Genomic DNA, 18,090 nt, shown 5'->3' on the forward strand with positions numbered 1-18,090 from the left:
CCTGGAAGTGTTGAAGGCCAGGCTGGATGAGGCTTTGAGCAACCTGGTCTAGTGGAAGGTGTCCCTGCTGATGGCAGGGGGGTTGGAATTGGGTGATCTTTAAGGTCCCTTCCAACCCAAACCAGCCTGTGATTCTGATTCTATTATTCTACTTGCTTGAAAATTCGATGGGTGAGAAGATTTAGGAGTTTGATGATGGGAGCTGTTGTGGGGTGATGTGGTGAAAACAGCTGCTTAGAAAAATTACCTTTCCAACCAGAGCCTTGATGATTATCGATGGACAGAATACTCCTGTGTAGGTGTTGTAAATGGATTAAGTGTGAGCACGTGTGCGATACTGTTCTGCTTTCTTTTTGTTTTTAGTTGACCATGCTCTTGCTCGTTTAATAACTGCATACGCTGAACATGGCCACAAAGCAGCCAAAATAAACCCACTCTTTGCTGGCCAAGCTGTTATGAACATGGTACCCGAAATCCAAGAGTTGGCAGAAGTTCTTCAAGGGCCTCTCATTACTACAGGTAAGTCTGCAGACTTATCACAGCAAATTATCTTCACGGGTGATTTATTAAGAGGCTGTGTCCTCTGCAAAGAGCCAAATATTGAGCGGTGGTTCAATCAGTAATGAATTGTTGGACAAAAAATTGTGAAGTTCAGCCTACTTACGTGTTTGTTGCAGAGACCACTGTGTAATGAGTGGCTGCCTTCTAATGTCTTTGGAAACTGTGAAATTTTTTTCTTTGTCTTACAGCTGCTGAGGTTATACATTAATTTCTTGCATTGCTGTAACATTCTGTGATTTAGTGTAATACTTAACACCCTGCTGAAGCTGCCAGAGCACTGGGGCAGAAGTCAAGACTTGTCTTTTCTTGGATCTCTTAGACTCTTCCTGTGACCTTGAACAAAGGAGGGTCTCTCTGTGCTTTATTTTCTCCATCTGCAAAACAGGTGCTTATTTATTTGTGATGCAGCTGGGGCTGGAGCTCATCTCTCTGAGCCTCAGGATACCGAGTGCTATACTGAGTCACAAAGACAGTGACTTTGTTTTATTCGTGGTAGACTCTTTCAGAAAGGCATTTTGAGCACCTTAAAAATAAACATGAGCCTCTCATATTAATAACACTGAAGTGTACTTATAAAATAATTTATTGAGTTTTGGTTTTAAATGAAGGAAAGGAAGACAAGACATCAGTTTGTATGCTCAAAATGTTAGTGTAATTGCAAGACAACAGTTTAAGGTATTAGTGCTTCTCCCTTGTCCCCTGAAGTGACTAATAACATTTATTTCCCACTAGGGCTTCTAAACATGGGAAAAGAAGAGGCTTCCCTAGAGGATGTGTTGGCTTACCTTGACCATATATACTGCGGGCATATTTCCATAGAAACAAGCCAGCTTCCAACTTTGGAGGAGAGAGAATGGTTTGTTAAAAGATTTGAAGAGCTAAAACAAGAAGCATTTACACCCGAGGAGAAGAAGCACTTGTGCAAACTGATGTTGGAGTCTCAGGTACCTTGTTCACTATTATTGGATTACAATAGAGTTGTGGAGTCTGTCATGAACCCTTCACTGCTCCAGGCATTATTCTTGCAGAAAAAGAGCAAGTGCTATCCTGAAAGGCTTTGACAGTGTGCAAGAGGAAGAAATGTAGAGTTTTGCCTGAAAAAGTGCAATACACCAATGCAGGAATCTCATGGGAGGTTGTTGCTGAATTTACTTAGCAGCCATTATTTAAACAAATAGTGATTCCTTCTGGTTTGCATCGATTGCTTTGGAATTTATTTCTAGGAAAATATTTCCAGCCAGTTCCAAACTCAAAAGGATATAAACAACTAATTAGAGCATATATTGGGTGTAATATATATTCTTGTAACGTATATTCTTTAACATCTGGCAACACAAAAATGACCCTACAAATCCATGAGTAATCAGTCTTCAGAAGTGAAATTCCTCAGGCTAATGATCTGACAGCTTATATTAGATGTTACTGATGGGAATTCAAGGTTGGGCAGAGCTTTACAAAGTTTTGTGCCCTAATGTAGCTCTTCTGTGTTTTCCTTTCACCCTTATGCTGTTTTATTAGCTTTAAAATATGTTTTATTAGCTTTAAAACATGATGTCTATCAAGGTTTTAAGAGAACAAACCAGAGTTGGACTGAGGTGTTAGTCATAGAGCACTGGTAAATTTGCTGCTTTCCAGCAAGGGAACCTTTGTTCAATGTGTTCTGTAAGGAAGTGAAAGATTTATGTACTTGCAAAATGTATAGAGAAAATTTATTCCAATACTCTTGTACTGTGAAAATTTTTCTTTTTTTCCCATTTTCTCCCTTTGTTATCCAGAGGGATGGAAAGGTAGAAGAGCAGGATCTGTGAAGGTGCCTTCCACTCCAAGTGGAAGCAGTGTTAAATATAATATTTACCAGTGACTAAACATAACATTTACCAATGACTAAACAGAAGTATATGGCACATTTTGTATTTTTCTTGCCTCTTTGGCAGCTAGAGGAATTTGACAGTGACACAGGAGGCTGAAATCGGGACCCTGGTATATTCCATTTTGATTTCAGTATGACCAGAACTGTACTTAGAGTGTAGAATTTAACCCTGACAGGAAAACTGCTTCTATGTGTGATTGATTTTGTGTACATAATTCCTTAGAGCTAAATTTTGCTTAACTAGAAGGTGTTCAGCAGTTGGCTCGCATCTTTGGCTGTGGCTCAGTCATCCCTTCTCAGTTACAGACTTTGTTTATTTTCAGTCTTCGACAGATGCTTCCAGTGCTTCCAAAACTTTGTCACTTATGAGGAGTGGATGAATGAAGTGGGAGGAGTGAGAGGAAAATTGAAGTAAACATAGATTTGTTTATTTTCCTTCTCTCAAACATTCTTCTGCCTATATACTAAGGACTGTGTCTAACAGTGATCAAAATGAAATGCTGTGCTTCTCGAGCACTTTGCATCTCAGGATAGTTAAGGTTCATACTATAAAAACACCATTCCCTAATTTCTATCTGAAATAGGTGAACTATCAAGGAATTTGTAAATTGCTCTGGTGTTACATTTCTTCATGCATCTCCTTCCGTATTAGAAAAGAGACAGTTTGATCCTCAGTCCAATATTTTTCTGCTGAAGAGGAGATAGGAGCTGATTTCTTGTAGTCATCATAACTTCTGGTCTTAGGCTGTGTGGGTGGAGAATGAGCTGAGACTTTGAAGGGGTATGCAGAGGCCTTCAAAGTACAAACAATTTATATTTCAATTTTATAAACTGAAGACTGCTGCTTAAAATAGCCTAATACTGTAGTTTTCCTGTTTTAAACAGGAGTTTGATCGCTTTTTAGCCACGAAGTTTGCCACGGTGAAGCGGTATGGTGGTGAAGGAGCAGAGAGCATGATGGGTTTCTTTCACGAGTTGTTCAAGATGTGCGCGTACAGCGGTGTGACGGATATCATTCTTGGAATGCCTCATCGTGGACGACTCAATCTTCTCACAGGTTTACTGCAGCTTCCACCTGAGGTAAGAGACTTACAATCTCAGTGACAGTTGCTCTGTGCCTAATTTATTGGCAGTGAAATAAAAACCTAGAAGTTTGTTGTGTTGAGAATGCTGAAGCAATAAAAAAGTTACCTGTGTGAGGTTGTATTCTCCTCTGTCAGCACCTCAGCCAGGTCTTTGCAGGAGATTGTTAAAGAGAACTCTAATGAAGGGGTTTATGTGCTATTATCAGAAGTGTCCTTGCAATTTCTAGAGCAGAAGAACGTGAAGTTCTGAAAGTGTTTTTCTTTCAGTGTGTTAATAAATCGTGAAGGGGATTTAACCAGATTTGTTTCCGTGCAGCTCATGTTCCGTAAGATGCATGGTTTGAGTGAGTTTCCAGAGAATTCAGCAGCCATTGGGGATGTTCTCTCCCACCTGACATCTTCTGTAGATCTCGACTTCGGTTCACACAGGCCTGTGCATGTCACCTTGCTGCCTAACCCCTCACACTTAGAAGCAATCAATCCAGTGGCTGTGGGCAAGACACGAGGAAGGCAACAGACTCTGCTCGATGGAGATTACTCCCCAGAGAGCTCCGCACAGCCTGGAGACAAAGTTATTTGCCTGCAGGTATTTGGCTCACAGTTTGTAAATGATCTTTGTAAGACTTCCTGGATGAGCATGTGAACAGAAGTGGTTTATACAGAAATACCAAACAAAGCTGAATGAATGTAGAATATCAAGAATTGGGATCCTCTTTATGGAGAAAGAGGAGGGAAAGGGAGATTTCCAGGTGACATATGTGATGATACTGGCATTTAAACAATTCCACTTCTAAGATTTCTGAAGAACTGATTCAGATACCTTCCTTTATCTTAATAATACTCTTCACTCAGAGCCATGTGTGCATTTAAACCACCACTGTTAGTCTTCTTTTAAGTTAAATGAGTTTGGAGAAGAGCTGTCAACAAGGTTGCAAAATATACAGGAGGATTTAGAACTTTGTCATTTTGTCATGGTACTGTTGAAGAAAGTCTGCTGGACTTGATTTTTACTCCTTGAACTGTATTTTATGGCTGTGGAAGTGGTCCTAAATAGTTCTTTGATAATTTTTCTTCTCTTGCATTGGAGTCAACTTGAAAAATACAAGTGAGTCAATCTCTTAAACATTTTTAAAGCTGGGAGTAGAAATAAGCTGGGGCAAAACTGTTGTCTTGTGAAGTATAATAAACAGAGGAAGTTACAAGTAAAAGTGAAAGCATATTTCCATTAAATAAATGTTTTGCCTACTTCTGGGAGGATGTGGATACTGAGAAAAAGCAGAAGGCAGAATGTGAAATACTGAGGAAACTGGAGGCAAGTTGAAGTCCTTATTGTTCTTATTTTTTTTATTAAAAAAAAAAGACTTTGGGGCATGCAAGAGCAGGAAGAAAAGTTTGTTACCTGATGTGTCTTCTCATCTTTCAGTGCAGTTATGTCTGTTAGTTTGAAAACATATTATTGCTTCTTAGATTCTGTCTTTCTCATAATGGCAGATCTTCACTGTGTAGTGATGAACCGACTATGACTTTAAACAAAGATTCTTCAGGATAAATGGACCTTCCTTTTGCAAGAAAACTTTACATTTTTGTCTTTTCAAGGGGTAGGTGGTAGAGAGGGTTACATAGTAGAGAACAACATCTAACTCCGAGCTAGCCACCTCTGTGTTAGTAAACTGACTCAGTAAACTTTCCCAAAGGAAAGAAAATATTTCATGTAACATGAACATCAGTACTCCTGATTTTGTCTTTAAGAGGTCCAAGAGGTAGATTAAAAAAACCCAAACGAATACATATTTTTTACAGTTGTGACAGTTAACTGCTCTCATTCAGCTAATCAAGAAGAAAGAGATGAAAGCAGTTACCTCCTCTTTCAGCATCTTAGTTTGGAAGATTGTTTTTGGGCTTTCTGTTTTCATAGTGGTTTCTCTCCAGAAATTAAGTGTAGAAACTCTGAACTGAGGTTTACTCTGGCATTTGTTCTGTTATTCCACTAGCCTGAATGCCAGTGCTTGAGGGTAAAAAGAGTAAAGATCAGCTAAGGTGCCAGTGTCAGTGGTGAGCCTAGCTGTCCAGGGGCTGAAGATCTTTTGTGGAGTGTCAGTGTGCTTGGTATATATAAAGCTCTTCTTGGTTAACTACCATTGGCACTTCTGCAATGTTTAATTGTCCATCTCTGCTGGTGAGGAGCTTATTTTTCACCTTCTCACATACCTTATCTCCACTTCGTGGTCATCAGGCAACTAGTGGTGTCTATGATTTCAACTGAAATCTGAGAATAAGGTCTCCCTGAAATAAATACTGCATTTGACGTTCCACTGTCAGGATCACTGATGAATTAACTTGATGGTGACCTTGTTTTTATCTTCTTTGATAATGCTGCCTAGAAAAAACAATGTTCTAGCAAAAACTGTTTCCAGCTTTCTGCTAGAATGAGTAAAATCCTACCTGCACCATGGGAATTGAATCTGGGGTTTGAGATGCATATGAAGAGTCTTGTGTAGTTGGATAGTCACACTGTCTGTAGGCTTTAGTGCTTTGGGATGTACTGAAGGCCATAAAGTTCTTCCAGATGTTCTAGGCTCTGTATCACTGAGATACATAGTCTTCTTTGGCAACAGGAGAAACCAGAAGGGAAAAGTGAAAACCCAACACTTCAGGAGCAAGTGTGGCATGGTAAGGGGGAGAGTGGAGATGCTGTGTTGGTTCTCTCTTGCAGTAGTTAACTTAGGTTTTCTGTGATGCCTCTTGAAAAAAGTCTCTGCATTAAAACTGCATAAAACCCAGTGCTGCCATTTCACTGGTTGACCACACCTCTACTCTCTTCCAGGTGTACTTGCACCTCCAAAAGTCTCATAAGGCTTGAAACCATCATTTCATAATGAGAAAATAGAACTGTCATCTGGTTTTAATAAGAAACAACATCAATCTGTTTAGTAACTTTGATCTGTAAGGACCGAATCTGCATTCTGAGGAATCTGTGATCAGATTTGTCAATGGAGAACTATCTCTAGTTTTAAAACATGGAAAGAGTCTCCCCTCTCCTTCCAAACTTTTTTTGATAACAACATTTACTTGCAGTTTTGAAATGTAACTAAGAACTTTGTTTTATTTCCTTCCTAAAGCTTTTATTTGCTTTTCTCTGCTTCCATTCAGTTCCTTTTTCATTTTTTTTCCTATCATGTCTGTTCCTCTCTCTGTGGTAAGGTGGCAGTGGGCGTAAACCCCAGTTCACCAGCATTTAACTTTGAGCAAAGCATGTAGCAAATGTTGTGGTGACTGGCTTCCTTTTGTTCACTGGTCAGTGACTTGCTGCTGACTGCTGCAGCTTGCTACAGCTGTGGCACTCGCAGTCACCTGTACACCAGCAGGTCAGTTTTAAGAGATTATAGGTCAGTTCCAGTTAGGGATTACAATAGGCAATCTTGTCATAGAATCACAGAATGGTTAAGGTTGGAAGGGACCTTAAAGCTCATCCAGTTCCAACCCCCCTGCCATCACCAGGGACACCTTCCACTAGACCAGGTTGCTCAAAGCTTCATCCAGCCTGGCCTTAAACACTTCCAGGGAGGAGCACCCACAGCTTCTCTGGGCAACCTGTTCCAGTGTCTGACCACCCTCACAGCAAAGAATTTCTTCTTAATATCTCATCTAAATCTCCCCTCTTCCAGTTTAAAGTCATTTCCCCTTGTTCTATCACAGAATCACAGAATGTTAGGGATTGGAAGGGACCTCGAAAGATCACTTCCTGCCCTTGTCAAAAGTACCTCCTCAGCCTTTCTGTAGCCCCTTCAGGTACTGGAAGGCCACTATAAGGTCTCCCTGGAGCCTTCTCTTCTCCAGGCTGAACAGCCCCAACTCTCTCAGCCTGTCCTCATAGGAGAGGTGCTCCAGCCCTCAGATCATCCTGGTGGCCTCCTCTGGACTCGTTCTAACTGGTCCATGTCTTTCTTATGTTGGGGGCTCCAGAACTGGACACAGCACTCCAGGTGGGGCCTTATGAGAGTGGAGTAGAGGGGGAGAATCACCTCCCTCGACCTGCTGGCCACGCTTCTCTTGATGCAGCCTAGGAACGTACAGATGTTGGCTGCTATGACCTTGTGTTGGTGTTAAGACTATTTAAAGTCTCAAATAGTGAAAACAGTAGTCTGGAAGGAGTTAAGGAGTGGATCTGGCTGAAACTGTATCTGTTCTACCTACTCAATTTAAAAGTCTTGCTTAATGAGTTACGGTTTTGATTTTTCGGTTCCTCCAGTGTTTTCTAATGAGACTTTTCCATCTTCTTCCCTAATGTAGGTTCATGGCGATGCTGCTTTCTCTGGGCAAGGGATAGTTCCTGAAACACTGACCCTCTCTAATCTACCACATTTCAGAGTTGGTGGGAGCATCCATTTGATTGTTAATAACCAGCTGGGCTATACCACTCCTCCAGAGCGAGGAAGATCATCTCTGTACTGTAGTGATGTTGGTACGTATAGTTGAATCAGATGGAAGATGAAGTTGTGGCTGCTCCTCCCTGGAAGTGTTCAAGGCCAGGCTGGATGAGGCTTTGAGCAACCTGGTCTAGTGGAAGGTGTCCCTGCTGATGGCAGGGGGGTTGGAACTGGATGATCTTTAAGGTCCCTTCCAACCCAAACCAGTCTGGGATTCTATGATAAGATTGCCTGTTGTGTCAGAGTGATTCTTAACTCCAGAGTGAATATATGCTGTGGGCTTTTTATAGCAAGTGCCTGTCAGCTCTAGGGAGTTAGATTGATATACCTCAATTTTCATTATAGAGTAGAAATTAAAATTATTATTGATTCTTAACTCCTACTAACAAAAATTCAGATGCCTCCCCCCATCTGCTTTATGGCAAAGACTAAATATCAAGGGAAAATCTTGTCACATTTTTACAGGATGTTATAAAATATTTCCAAGATTGCTGTGAAATCTTTATAACCCATTTAATTTCTGCCATGTCATTGCCAGCTTTTAAAAATGTATCGTGATGGAGGGTATAATAGATGTATTTTAAATATACCTTGTTAGATTTAATAAAAATCATTCCAGTGTGTTTTCTGAGCAAGATTCGTAAGTCAGATACTCCTTCATTTTTCTGTTTTGTTTGTTGTCAGGTGAGTTTGTTGAGCTTTTAATTGAAAGATGAGGCTCATGGCATTTCTAAGCTTAAACTCAGTCTTTTGTTTTCAACTGGTCTTTCTTAGTGATAGATGTATTATAATCAGCAAGATCATAGACATAGTAGTTAGTTCCCTTGTATATGTTTCCTAGAATTAAAAATATACTAATGTATGTTTTTAAGACTTAACATGAAGTGTTTATGTTGGTCTTATGGTTTCATTAAACAGAACAGGTAGATTAATTGAATCTGATTAGGTAAATATATGTTATTACATTTTCCCTGTGCTGGTTTTATATTGTGGGCTTCTCCTCTTCTCTTCTCTTCTCTTCTCTTCTCTTCTCTTCTCTTCTCCTCTCCTCTCCCTCTCCTCTCCCTCTCCTCTCCTCTTCTCTTTCCCCCCCGCATCCTTGGTTTTCCTTTCTTCTTACATGGTCAGTGAGGAGGGGGACTGTTACCCATTTGAGCTTTAGGATTTTGCCAGGGAGGGAAACTTGATGCAGCTCAGAAACAGCTGAAGCATCTTAATTTCCCAGAATTTGGGCAGATAAAGTACAAGAGGAGCACTCTGTCACTGGGAAGATTTGCAGCCAATTTGTCATGCAGGAGAGGGTGTTAAATTGTTTGAATTTTGCAGTGTTCTCACCTGGAGGAGCACTAGATAGAGTGACTGCTAACAAGGGAGAAGATTGTTTCTGGCCTGTGTGAATTCATAGTAGTGATAGCTTAGAATAAGAAGGAAACAAAACTCAGTTTGTGTTTGAAAGAGAAGCAATCAAATAGTTCTCTCCCATTCCCTGCAGACTTCCATCCAGATTAATAAAATGCAGAAACTGTGTATGGAAAGTCCTCTGGGAATTTACTGCTGGTAAGGAAGTTGTGCTCAAACTGTGACAGATACAACAGGTTGGCCTAATTCACTTTTTCTTGGGGAAAACTCCTACTCGTTACCCCAGCTCTCATCACAAAGAGCATCTTTCATAGCTTTGCTTTTGTTAAATACACTGCACATGAGTTGTCTATAGTTTTCAGCAGAGTAGGTGTGTGCCTAGTTCTTTGGAAGGGATTTGATGTGATTACTGTCATGTTGTGAATCCCTGGGCAGGTAAAATTGTTGGATGTGCAGTTATCCACGTGAATGGTGATGATCCTGAAGAAGTTGTCCGTGCTACACGACTGGCTGTCGAGTACCAACGCCAGTTCCGCAGAGATGTGATCGTAGACTTGCTGTGCTACAGACAGTGGGGCCACAATGAACTCGATGAGCCGTTCTTCACCAACCCCAGCATGTACAAAATCATCAGGTAAGGGTGACACCACCTGATGGGGCAAACCCAAAATGTACTTGTGTCTACACCAACTCGGTATTGCCTGCTTCTGTAGTAGAAGTCTCTGCATAATGAAGCTCCTTTGCCACACTGATAAGTCTTTATGTAAGTGTAGCTACACTGTCAGGAGCCCTTGACTAAGGTGTGAGTCTGACAATGAGATGTTAGTGAAGGTAACCACTAGTGTTGGTTCTTGAATGTGTGACTTGATGCCTTTTGGAGAACAATCTTGCACATAGCCCTTGGGTTTCAAATTCACAGTCACTAGTAATCAGAAGGTAAGGTTGTCTTCTGTGTGCCAGAGGGAAGTGTAGATGATATGGGAGAAAGGGCAGGAAGCCAGTATGATGGCAAAGATGATCTCATCTTTGCCCAGTCCTGCTGATTCCAGTGGGGACTTATCTTTATGAGCATTTAAATGTGATCAGGTTCCATCCTTATCCCCAAAGAAAAATACACATCAAAATTTACTGGCCAGTGAAGTACAGTATTTTAGGTGAAGCATTTATGGAACGGATGGCTTGATTCTCAGTTAATACTGTCAATTTGTCTGAAGAAAACACGCAGATACCACATTTGGGGTTTTTTTCAGATTTTTTTGACGTGCTTTTACCTGTAACTACCAACTATAGGCAATTTTTTTTTTAAAAAAAAAAGTACTGTAAAGCACATATCCAAGGAATTCTTATCATTCTTACCAACTATAGGCAATTTTTTTAAAAAAAACAAAACCTCATGTGCACTTTTTTTTAAAAAAGTACTTTACAGTACTTTTTTTTTTTAAAAAGCACATATCCAAGGAATTCTTATCATTCTGGAAATGTTAGGAAAGCAAACTTGATGCAAATAAGTACAATGCACCAGGTCATACTTTATTTTACTTTTCCATGGCACCTGACAGTAGTAAGGTGGGATTTCCTTGTTCTACAGTGACACTGTTGTCAGACTTAATGTCTATGGGGTTTGATTCCCTCCCTGACAGATCCCGTAAGAGTATCCCAGACACATACGCAGAACATCTAATAGCTGCTGGGCTCATGACTGAGGTTGAAGTATCTGAGATAAAGACGACATACTATTCTAAACTGAACGATCATCTTGCCAACATGACTTTGTATAGTCCACCTCCTACCAACCTGCAGGCTCACTGGAAAGGCTTTGTTGAGCCTTCTGCTAAAATTACCACTTGGGACACAGGTATGCCTGTACCACTCCTGCAGTTTATTGGAGTCAAGTCTGTAGAGGTGCCTGAAGAACTCCAGATGCACAGCCATCTTCTGAAGACCTACGCACAGGTCAGTAGAGCATAATGATGCTCCTAGTGCCATTGTTCAAAAATAAGACCTGTTACAGGACAAATTCTGAATGCAGCAAAGCCGACAGTTAGAGAATAGTACAGTATTCTCTAGGAAAACCAGCTCAGTTTCTTTTTCAAGGCTGAGATTATGCCATTTTTCCTCCAGTTTTGAAGAAACACATGTCCTCTCTCCTAAATCTCACCATATACTTAGTTTTGTTATTTCAACAATATTTTGTTGCAATAAAAAAAAATCTTATGGAAAATACAGTTGATTATTCTCACAAGTGATATAAACTATCATGAGAAATTACTATCTTTTATGTACTTTATCATAGAATCATAGAATGATAGAATGGTTTGGGTTGGAAGGGACCTTAAAGATCATCCAGTTCCAACCCCCCTGCCATCACCAGGGACACCTTCCACTAGACCAGGTTGCTCCAAGCCTCATCCAACCTGGCCTTAAACACTTCCAGGGAGGAGCACCCACAGCTTCTCTGGGCAACCTGTTCCAGTGTCTGACCACCCTCACAGCAAAGAATTTCTTCCTAATATCTATTCTAAACCTACCCTCTTCCAGTTTAAAGCCATTACCTTTTGTTCTATCACTATGTGCCCTTGTCAGAAGTCCCTCCCCAGCTTCCTTGTAGGCCCCTTCAGGTACTGGGAGGCCATTATAAAATCTCCCCGGAGCCTTCTCTTCTCCAGGCTGAACAGCCCCAACTCTCTCAGCCTGTCCTCATAGGAGAGGTGCTCCAGCCCTCGGATCATCAATTTATGATTATAATGAGTACTTTGTGAGAGAATGAATCAGGAACTTGGTAATAGTGTACACAGTTTCTAAAGCTGGTAGTGAATGTTTATGTTTTATATTTATAAACATAGCTATAAACGTGGCCAAGTGTGACAGTTTTTGATAACTCATAAGTTTGTGTGCACTAATTGGGTTGGTTTGGGTTTATGAACATTTCTCTTTGATGAAGACCATATACAGGTGTCTGGTTGGCTCCCATAGAGAGGCCTTGAGTTGAATATTTCAGGAGACTGATGTTCTTGCTTTCCCAGCCCAAGGCAAAGAACATCCCAGATGGATGTGATCGTTTGTCTGCAGTTCTGCAGGCCAGAACAGGGCAGAATTCTGGAGACTAAAATACTTAAGCCTGGTATCTTTCATCACTGCTAACCAAACAAATCAACAGTCTGTGAAGAGCACACTATGCTGTGCTAAGATTTTTAATATTTTCAGGCTGAGATCTAATTTGTCAGTCCACAGTTTGTTGACTGGTAAGTGAACACGTGGGTTATCCATGGTTCTGTAGTCCTCAGGGCAGCCTTCTTCATGATGTGCTGAAATAAGACTCTGTGTGTGTTCCAAACCAACCTGAGCTGGCTGCAGGAATACAGCGTTTCCCTCTATAGCATTTTATTTTTGTCCTAGCTTCTAATATTGATCTGTGCCACCAAAAGAGCTACAGATGGGAAAAGGCAAAACAGTAATTTTTCCTTATTGTTTGCTTGTTTAGTCAAGAGTTCAAAAAATGGAGGAAGGAAAAAAGCTGGACTGGGCAACAGCTGAAGCTTTAGCATTTGGTTCTCTGCTGAGCCAAGGTAAGAGGCAACTAGACAGCAGCCAATAAAATATTTTTGGTTTGATATCAATGAAGTATAACATTAGACTTCTTAGTTGTTTCTAAGTCTAAAGATTGAGATGATGTATAAATTTGACAGTTTGCATTTGCATGTACTAAGAGAAGGTAAATTTGAATCCTGTATGTCACTAATATTTGTAAATGGAGTACTCAGTGTCTTCAAAGAATCGTTGCTCCCTCCCACTCCCCAGCAGCATTTGTGCACACAGCTAAGTAAGTACATGAGCAATGCAGCTGACATCAGTGGGGCCTCCCAGATACTTTCAGAGTGTGTTTCATGCTACTATTTCTTTTCCCTCCTCTCTAACCTGAATTCATATCTCTATTTACCCAGAATTATTTACTTTATTTATACAGAATGCACATTTTTTGCATTTTGCTTCAATAAATTGAACCATTTACCACAAAATAATTTTTGGCTGCCCAGAAGAGAAAAGAGAAATGTCTGAACATCTCTGTGCTTGTGAGTTGGAGCTGCTCTTGGTTAAGAACTCTGTCTCAGATTTGATGTTGCTGATGAGGGAAAATCTAAGAAGAGACATAAAAAAAGAAGTAATATTTTAGAAGTAGGGAGTTGTTGTTCTCCATGTTTTCTTCTTGCTAATCCAGTGTTTTGTTTATTGCTTGGCAAGGGTTTCATATCAGACTAAGTGGACAAGATGTTGGCAGGGGAACCTTTAGCCAACGACACGCGATGTTGGTTTGCCAAGAGACAGATGATACCTACATTCCTCTGAATCATATGTCCCCAGACCAGAAGGGTTTCTTAGAGGTAGGTTATGTGGTCCATGAGACAACCTTCTTCAAGTTGTGCTGGAACAGAATGCATATTTTAAAGCTGCTGAGACATATGTAGGTAGCCTGTATATTCTGGCAGACCCCAGACAGAGAGACATAAAAACTATCAGGCCACCACCATTCTTTGTAGTTGCCCTCCTTACAAATTTAACAAGGGGTTTTGCTTTTCCCTGAGAGATCAGCTGTCATGCTTTTCCCCTCAGTGCCTTCATTCAAAAGCAAAAAAGAGGTAACCATCAATTGCCTGTAGGAGTTCATGTCCTTGGTGTGCCTAGCACTGACAAGCCTGGTTCCAAAGGTTCTTAACCCTGGGTTGTCTTCTTCCTGACCCACCCCTCCCAACAATTTCCTTTTGTTAGGTGAGTAACAGTCCCTTGTCTGAAGAAGCTGTGCTTGGTTTTGAATATGGAATGAGTATTGAGAGCCCTAAGTTACTGCCAATTTGGGAAGCTCAATTTGGAGACTTCTTTAATGGAGCCCAGATAATATTTGACACTTTCATCTCTGGAGGTGAGTGTACAAGGAGCTAATCTATTTAAAAATGAATCATTTGTACTAAGCACATTTTTAGAAAATCCTTCATCTTTAAAATAAAAGGGCAACGTGTTGAGAAAATAATTGTTTTCTCAAGAAGTCTTGTGAGCTTGCCTGTGTGGTCCTGACTTCTATGCAGCTTTTCCCTGAAGGCAGTCCATCTAAAATGAAAGACACCCCACCCCTGGCAGACGACAGTCATTCCAAAAGGACAGTTGATTATATTAATGGCCTTTCTTCCCTCCCCCCTGCCATTTATTTTGCTATGTGTATATATAGTTGAATACTTTTTAGTCTGAACCTTTCCTTCATGAGGCATCAGAAAAATTCCTGAAGGAATACAGAAGGAAAATAGTAATTATTTAAAACAAACAAACAAAAACCCCCACAACAGCAACCTTTACAACCAACCTTGAAGTTTGACTCTAGCATGTGTTCTGAGTGCTCAGATAAAAGACCTCTCTGAGCTGGAACATGCTGAGAAAATGCTAAGATGGATTTCTAGAGTGGGATTCCTTGTATGTAAGCGTCCAGAGTTTTGGCATCTGCCCTCAGTTAGGCCTCTGCATTCCCTCTGTAATCAGAGATGGAAATTCAGAGGCACTCTTATCCCACCCATCCTCAGCATGTATTTGGGGCTGGGATGGATTCCTCACCTTCTGGGTTTGACTGTAATCCCTTAAATAGTGCCGGAGGTTTGAGAGAGCTCAGGGGAACTAGCTCTGTGGCCAGCATTGCTGTGCTAGCTACGACTGGCTCACAGGATGCTGCCCGGGTCACACCTGCAGAGGACCAAATGACAAGGTATGCAGAAAATATGCAGTGCATTATGGTCAGGGGTTTTCTTACTGGAGAGTTACTTTTGAGGATCTCCTGTTAATCAGGAGGACAATTCCAGTAGGAGGATTCTTCCATATTGTGGTGGTGTTTTAGTCTAAGTTTTAAAATCTTAACCATGTCACATGGTCCACATGGAGGCTTACATCTTCTGGAAGCCCAAAGTTAAGAAGATAATTTCAGAAACTTCATATCATCTTATATGTGCTGTTTCACAGCTGTGAATCTCATGACAGAATGCCAGCAGCATGTTTCAGGCTTGTATTTAATGATGTGGAAATTAGCTATTCTTTTTTCCTGAGTAGTTTACACAAAGTAATATGTGTTTTGGGGCTTTGTGTTCTGTGAAAATCATTCCTTCCTTCTTCTTCATTGTGTGTTTTTAGGTGAGGCCAAATGGCTTCTGCAGAGTGGGATAGTAATTCTTCTTCCCCACGGCTATGATGGTGCAGGCCCTGAGCACTCGTCCTGCCGGATGGAACGGTTCTTACAGGTACAGGATTCACATATCCCCCATCACAGCACTGGCAACCCATGTTCTGGGAGTCGTGCTGCAAAATGGCCCGTTCCTGGTGTACCTGCTACTGACATCAGAAGCTGGAAACATGCCAGGATCCTACTGTCATGATGAGATAGGAACAGGATGGGCTGGAAGTGGAGGAAGAAAGGGGACTGTGATGAGAAGGCATAGGTCTAGAAGTGATGAGGAAGCAGTTTTGGTTTAAATGCTGCCACAACAGCTCTGGTACAAGACTCTGACTGAACCTTGCAATAAATACTTGCTGTTCTTGTTGCATCTCTGTCACCTGCCCAGGTGGGTGTTCGGTAACATGGCATTTCCTAACATGAGATTTGCCTAGTGCATGTGGAGGCCCTGTGCCCTCTGCAGGCAGCCTTGGTGGGACCTGCTTCTGTACTGCCTGTGTTCTTTCTCCTGATTGCTGCTCCTCAGCAATGCCACCGTCCCACTGAACCAGTCCAGGAGCAAGACAGAATTGCTGAATTGCAAATGGCAGACCTCTAACGAGCACTTCTGACAGGAAATGTTTTGGGAGCTGGCATCAGAAACAGGCAGGCACTCTCACAGAGTGTACAGACAGAACACTGGGCACTCTTAAATACCAGTTTGTAAATCTGTGTCACATTTAAAAAAAATAAAAACCCACTGTTGTGCCCTTCTGACTGTAGTAAATATATGAAAACCTTTTCATCTGAGTAATGGCTTGAGGAGGGGTGTGCAGTATGTTTAGAGGGATGCTGCCACCCTGGTGAAGGACTTGTGACCTCACCACTGTTAGAAATCTGTCGTGCCCTGGTTACAGTGTGATAGAAGGAGGCAGTTCAGATATAATCTTACCAGTTAAATGCTAAAGCCGTTTCTTCTCTGAAGTTATTCTTCCCTTCAGTGATTGAGTTGGGACGTTTGCTCTTCTATTCTTACACTAGTCAGCATGCCTTATATGCCTGGATTCTCTTTTGCATATTTGGCTCACAGCTTGCTTCTTGACAAGGTATTTCTGTGTTCCCCTTACACAGATGTGTGACAGCTCAGAAGAGGGAGTTGATGGGGACCAGGTGAACATGTCAGTTGTGCATCCCACCACCCCAGCACAGTATTTCCATTTACTCCGGCGGCAAATGGTCCGAAACTTCAGGAAACCTCTCATTGTTGTGTCTCCCAAAGTGTTACTCAGGCTCCCTGTAAGCTGAAAACTTTATTTTCCTTTTTCTTTTGTCCTCTTCTTCTTCCTCTTATTTCCCTTTCTCTTAGTTCTTCCTCTGTGTTCTCCTTTCTCTGTTTTGGGGTCAAATTGATGGGGTTTTGCCTGTTTGGAGCAGTATAGTTTGAGGGTTGAAGCTGTGTAGATGTGAACTAGAAGTAAGGTTGATTCTAGGCCTGGTGGTGTTCTTGAGAATCTTATCACCACATCTTTCATCTGTGGGAGTGGGAATGGGAGGGAAAGGGAAGCTTTGGTCTTTTGTACTTAACAAAACACCATCTTGGTATCCTCTCCCCATCTCTGGCCTGAGGGGAAAGGCAACAAGATTTGGTAACTTATAACTAACTCTACTCCCATGTAGGCTGCTGTATCAAGTTTTGAAGAAATGGCTCCAAGGACAACATTCAAGCCTGTCATTGGTGACTCCGCAGTAGATCCTAAAAGGTAGCTCTGCTTTCTTAGAGCAAAAGCTCAGAAAGGAAGTTCTGTCCCTTTCTTCTACCCAACAGCTCAAGTTTGAGGTGATACGAAAGAGGTGACTTTGGGGGGAAAATGTTGCTTTATGGTGGGTGACTTAGTTTTACTTCTTTCTCTCCTTTTCTTCTGCTTACTTGTTGGTAGTTAGCATAATAGTAACTGCTCAGGCTTTCAGCCCTTGCCCTGCATGGGGAGGCTGTGACCACAGTTACTAATCCACTAGGTTGTGGAGTCTCCATCTCTGGAGATGCTCAGAACCCTCCTGGACGCTTTCCTGTGCCCCCTGGCGTAGGGAACCTGGTGCAACCGGTTGTAGGGAACCTGCTTTGGCAGGGGGGTTTGGACTGGATGATCTCCTGAGGTCCCATCCAACCTGACCATGCTGTCATTCTGTAATCTAACAGGCACTTTTCTGCACCATGCCCATTAGCAAACAGTCAGTGGGAGCAGCTCTTATGTCAAGAGCTGCAGAATTTTTGTTTTGATGTTGGAACACCTGAGCTGATGAAGTGAAGTTAGGGAAATCGCCGTTCTGTGAAATAATAAATTGTGTGTGTATATCTCTCTCCCTTCAGATATTATAGAAAATCCTGTTCACAATGGGCAATTCTGGCTTTCATTTTTTTCCTTCTTAAGGTTCTTGTCTGGTCTTTGTCCCAAGTAGTACCTGAGTCCGACAGCATCCCCGATGTTTGCATCCTCACCCACAATCAAAAGGCTGGAAGTACCTTAGCATCTGGGTTTTTTTTAAGTGGGATGGTGAAGCACAAAGGGTGACCAGCTTTATATCACAGAATCACAGAATCACAGAATG

The 18,090-nt window shown here is 41.5% G+C and overlaps 1 protein-coding gene across 1 annotated transcript; it reads left to right on the plus strand.

Moving 5' to 3' along the window:
* Positions 1-363: 363 nt before the first annotated feature.
* Positions 364-17,243, plus strand: DHTKD1 (dehydrogenase E1 and transketolase domain containing 1; the record flags this gene model as incomplete). The annotated part of the gene is made up of 13 exons (XM_010176269.1): positions 364-519; positions 1,294-1,505; positions 3,317-3,511; positions 3,833-4,102; positions 7,807-7,978; positions 9,738-9,936; positions 10,943-11,255; positions 12,784-12,868; positions 13,542-13,681; positions 14,067-14,217; positions 15,465-15,571; positions 16,615-16,779; positions 17,161-17,243. Coding segments are annotated over 13 exons (2,248 nt in total), but the record flags the coding sequence as incomplete, so codon positions are not given.
* Positions 17,244-18,090: the final 847 nt, after the last annotated feature.

The sequence above is a fragment of the Antrostomus carolinensis genome, unplaced genomic scaffold, assembly GCF_000700745.2.
Source record: "Antrostomus carolinensis isolate BGI_N321 unplaced genomic scaffold, ASM70074v2 scaffold12389, whole genome shotgun sequence".
NCBI lineage: Eukaryota > Metazoa > Chordata > Aves > Caprimulgiformes > Caprimulgidae > Antrostomus > Antrostomus carolinensis.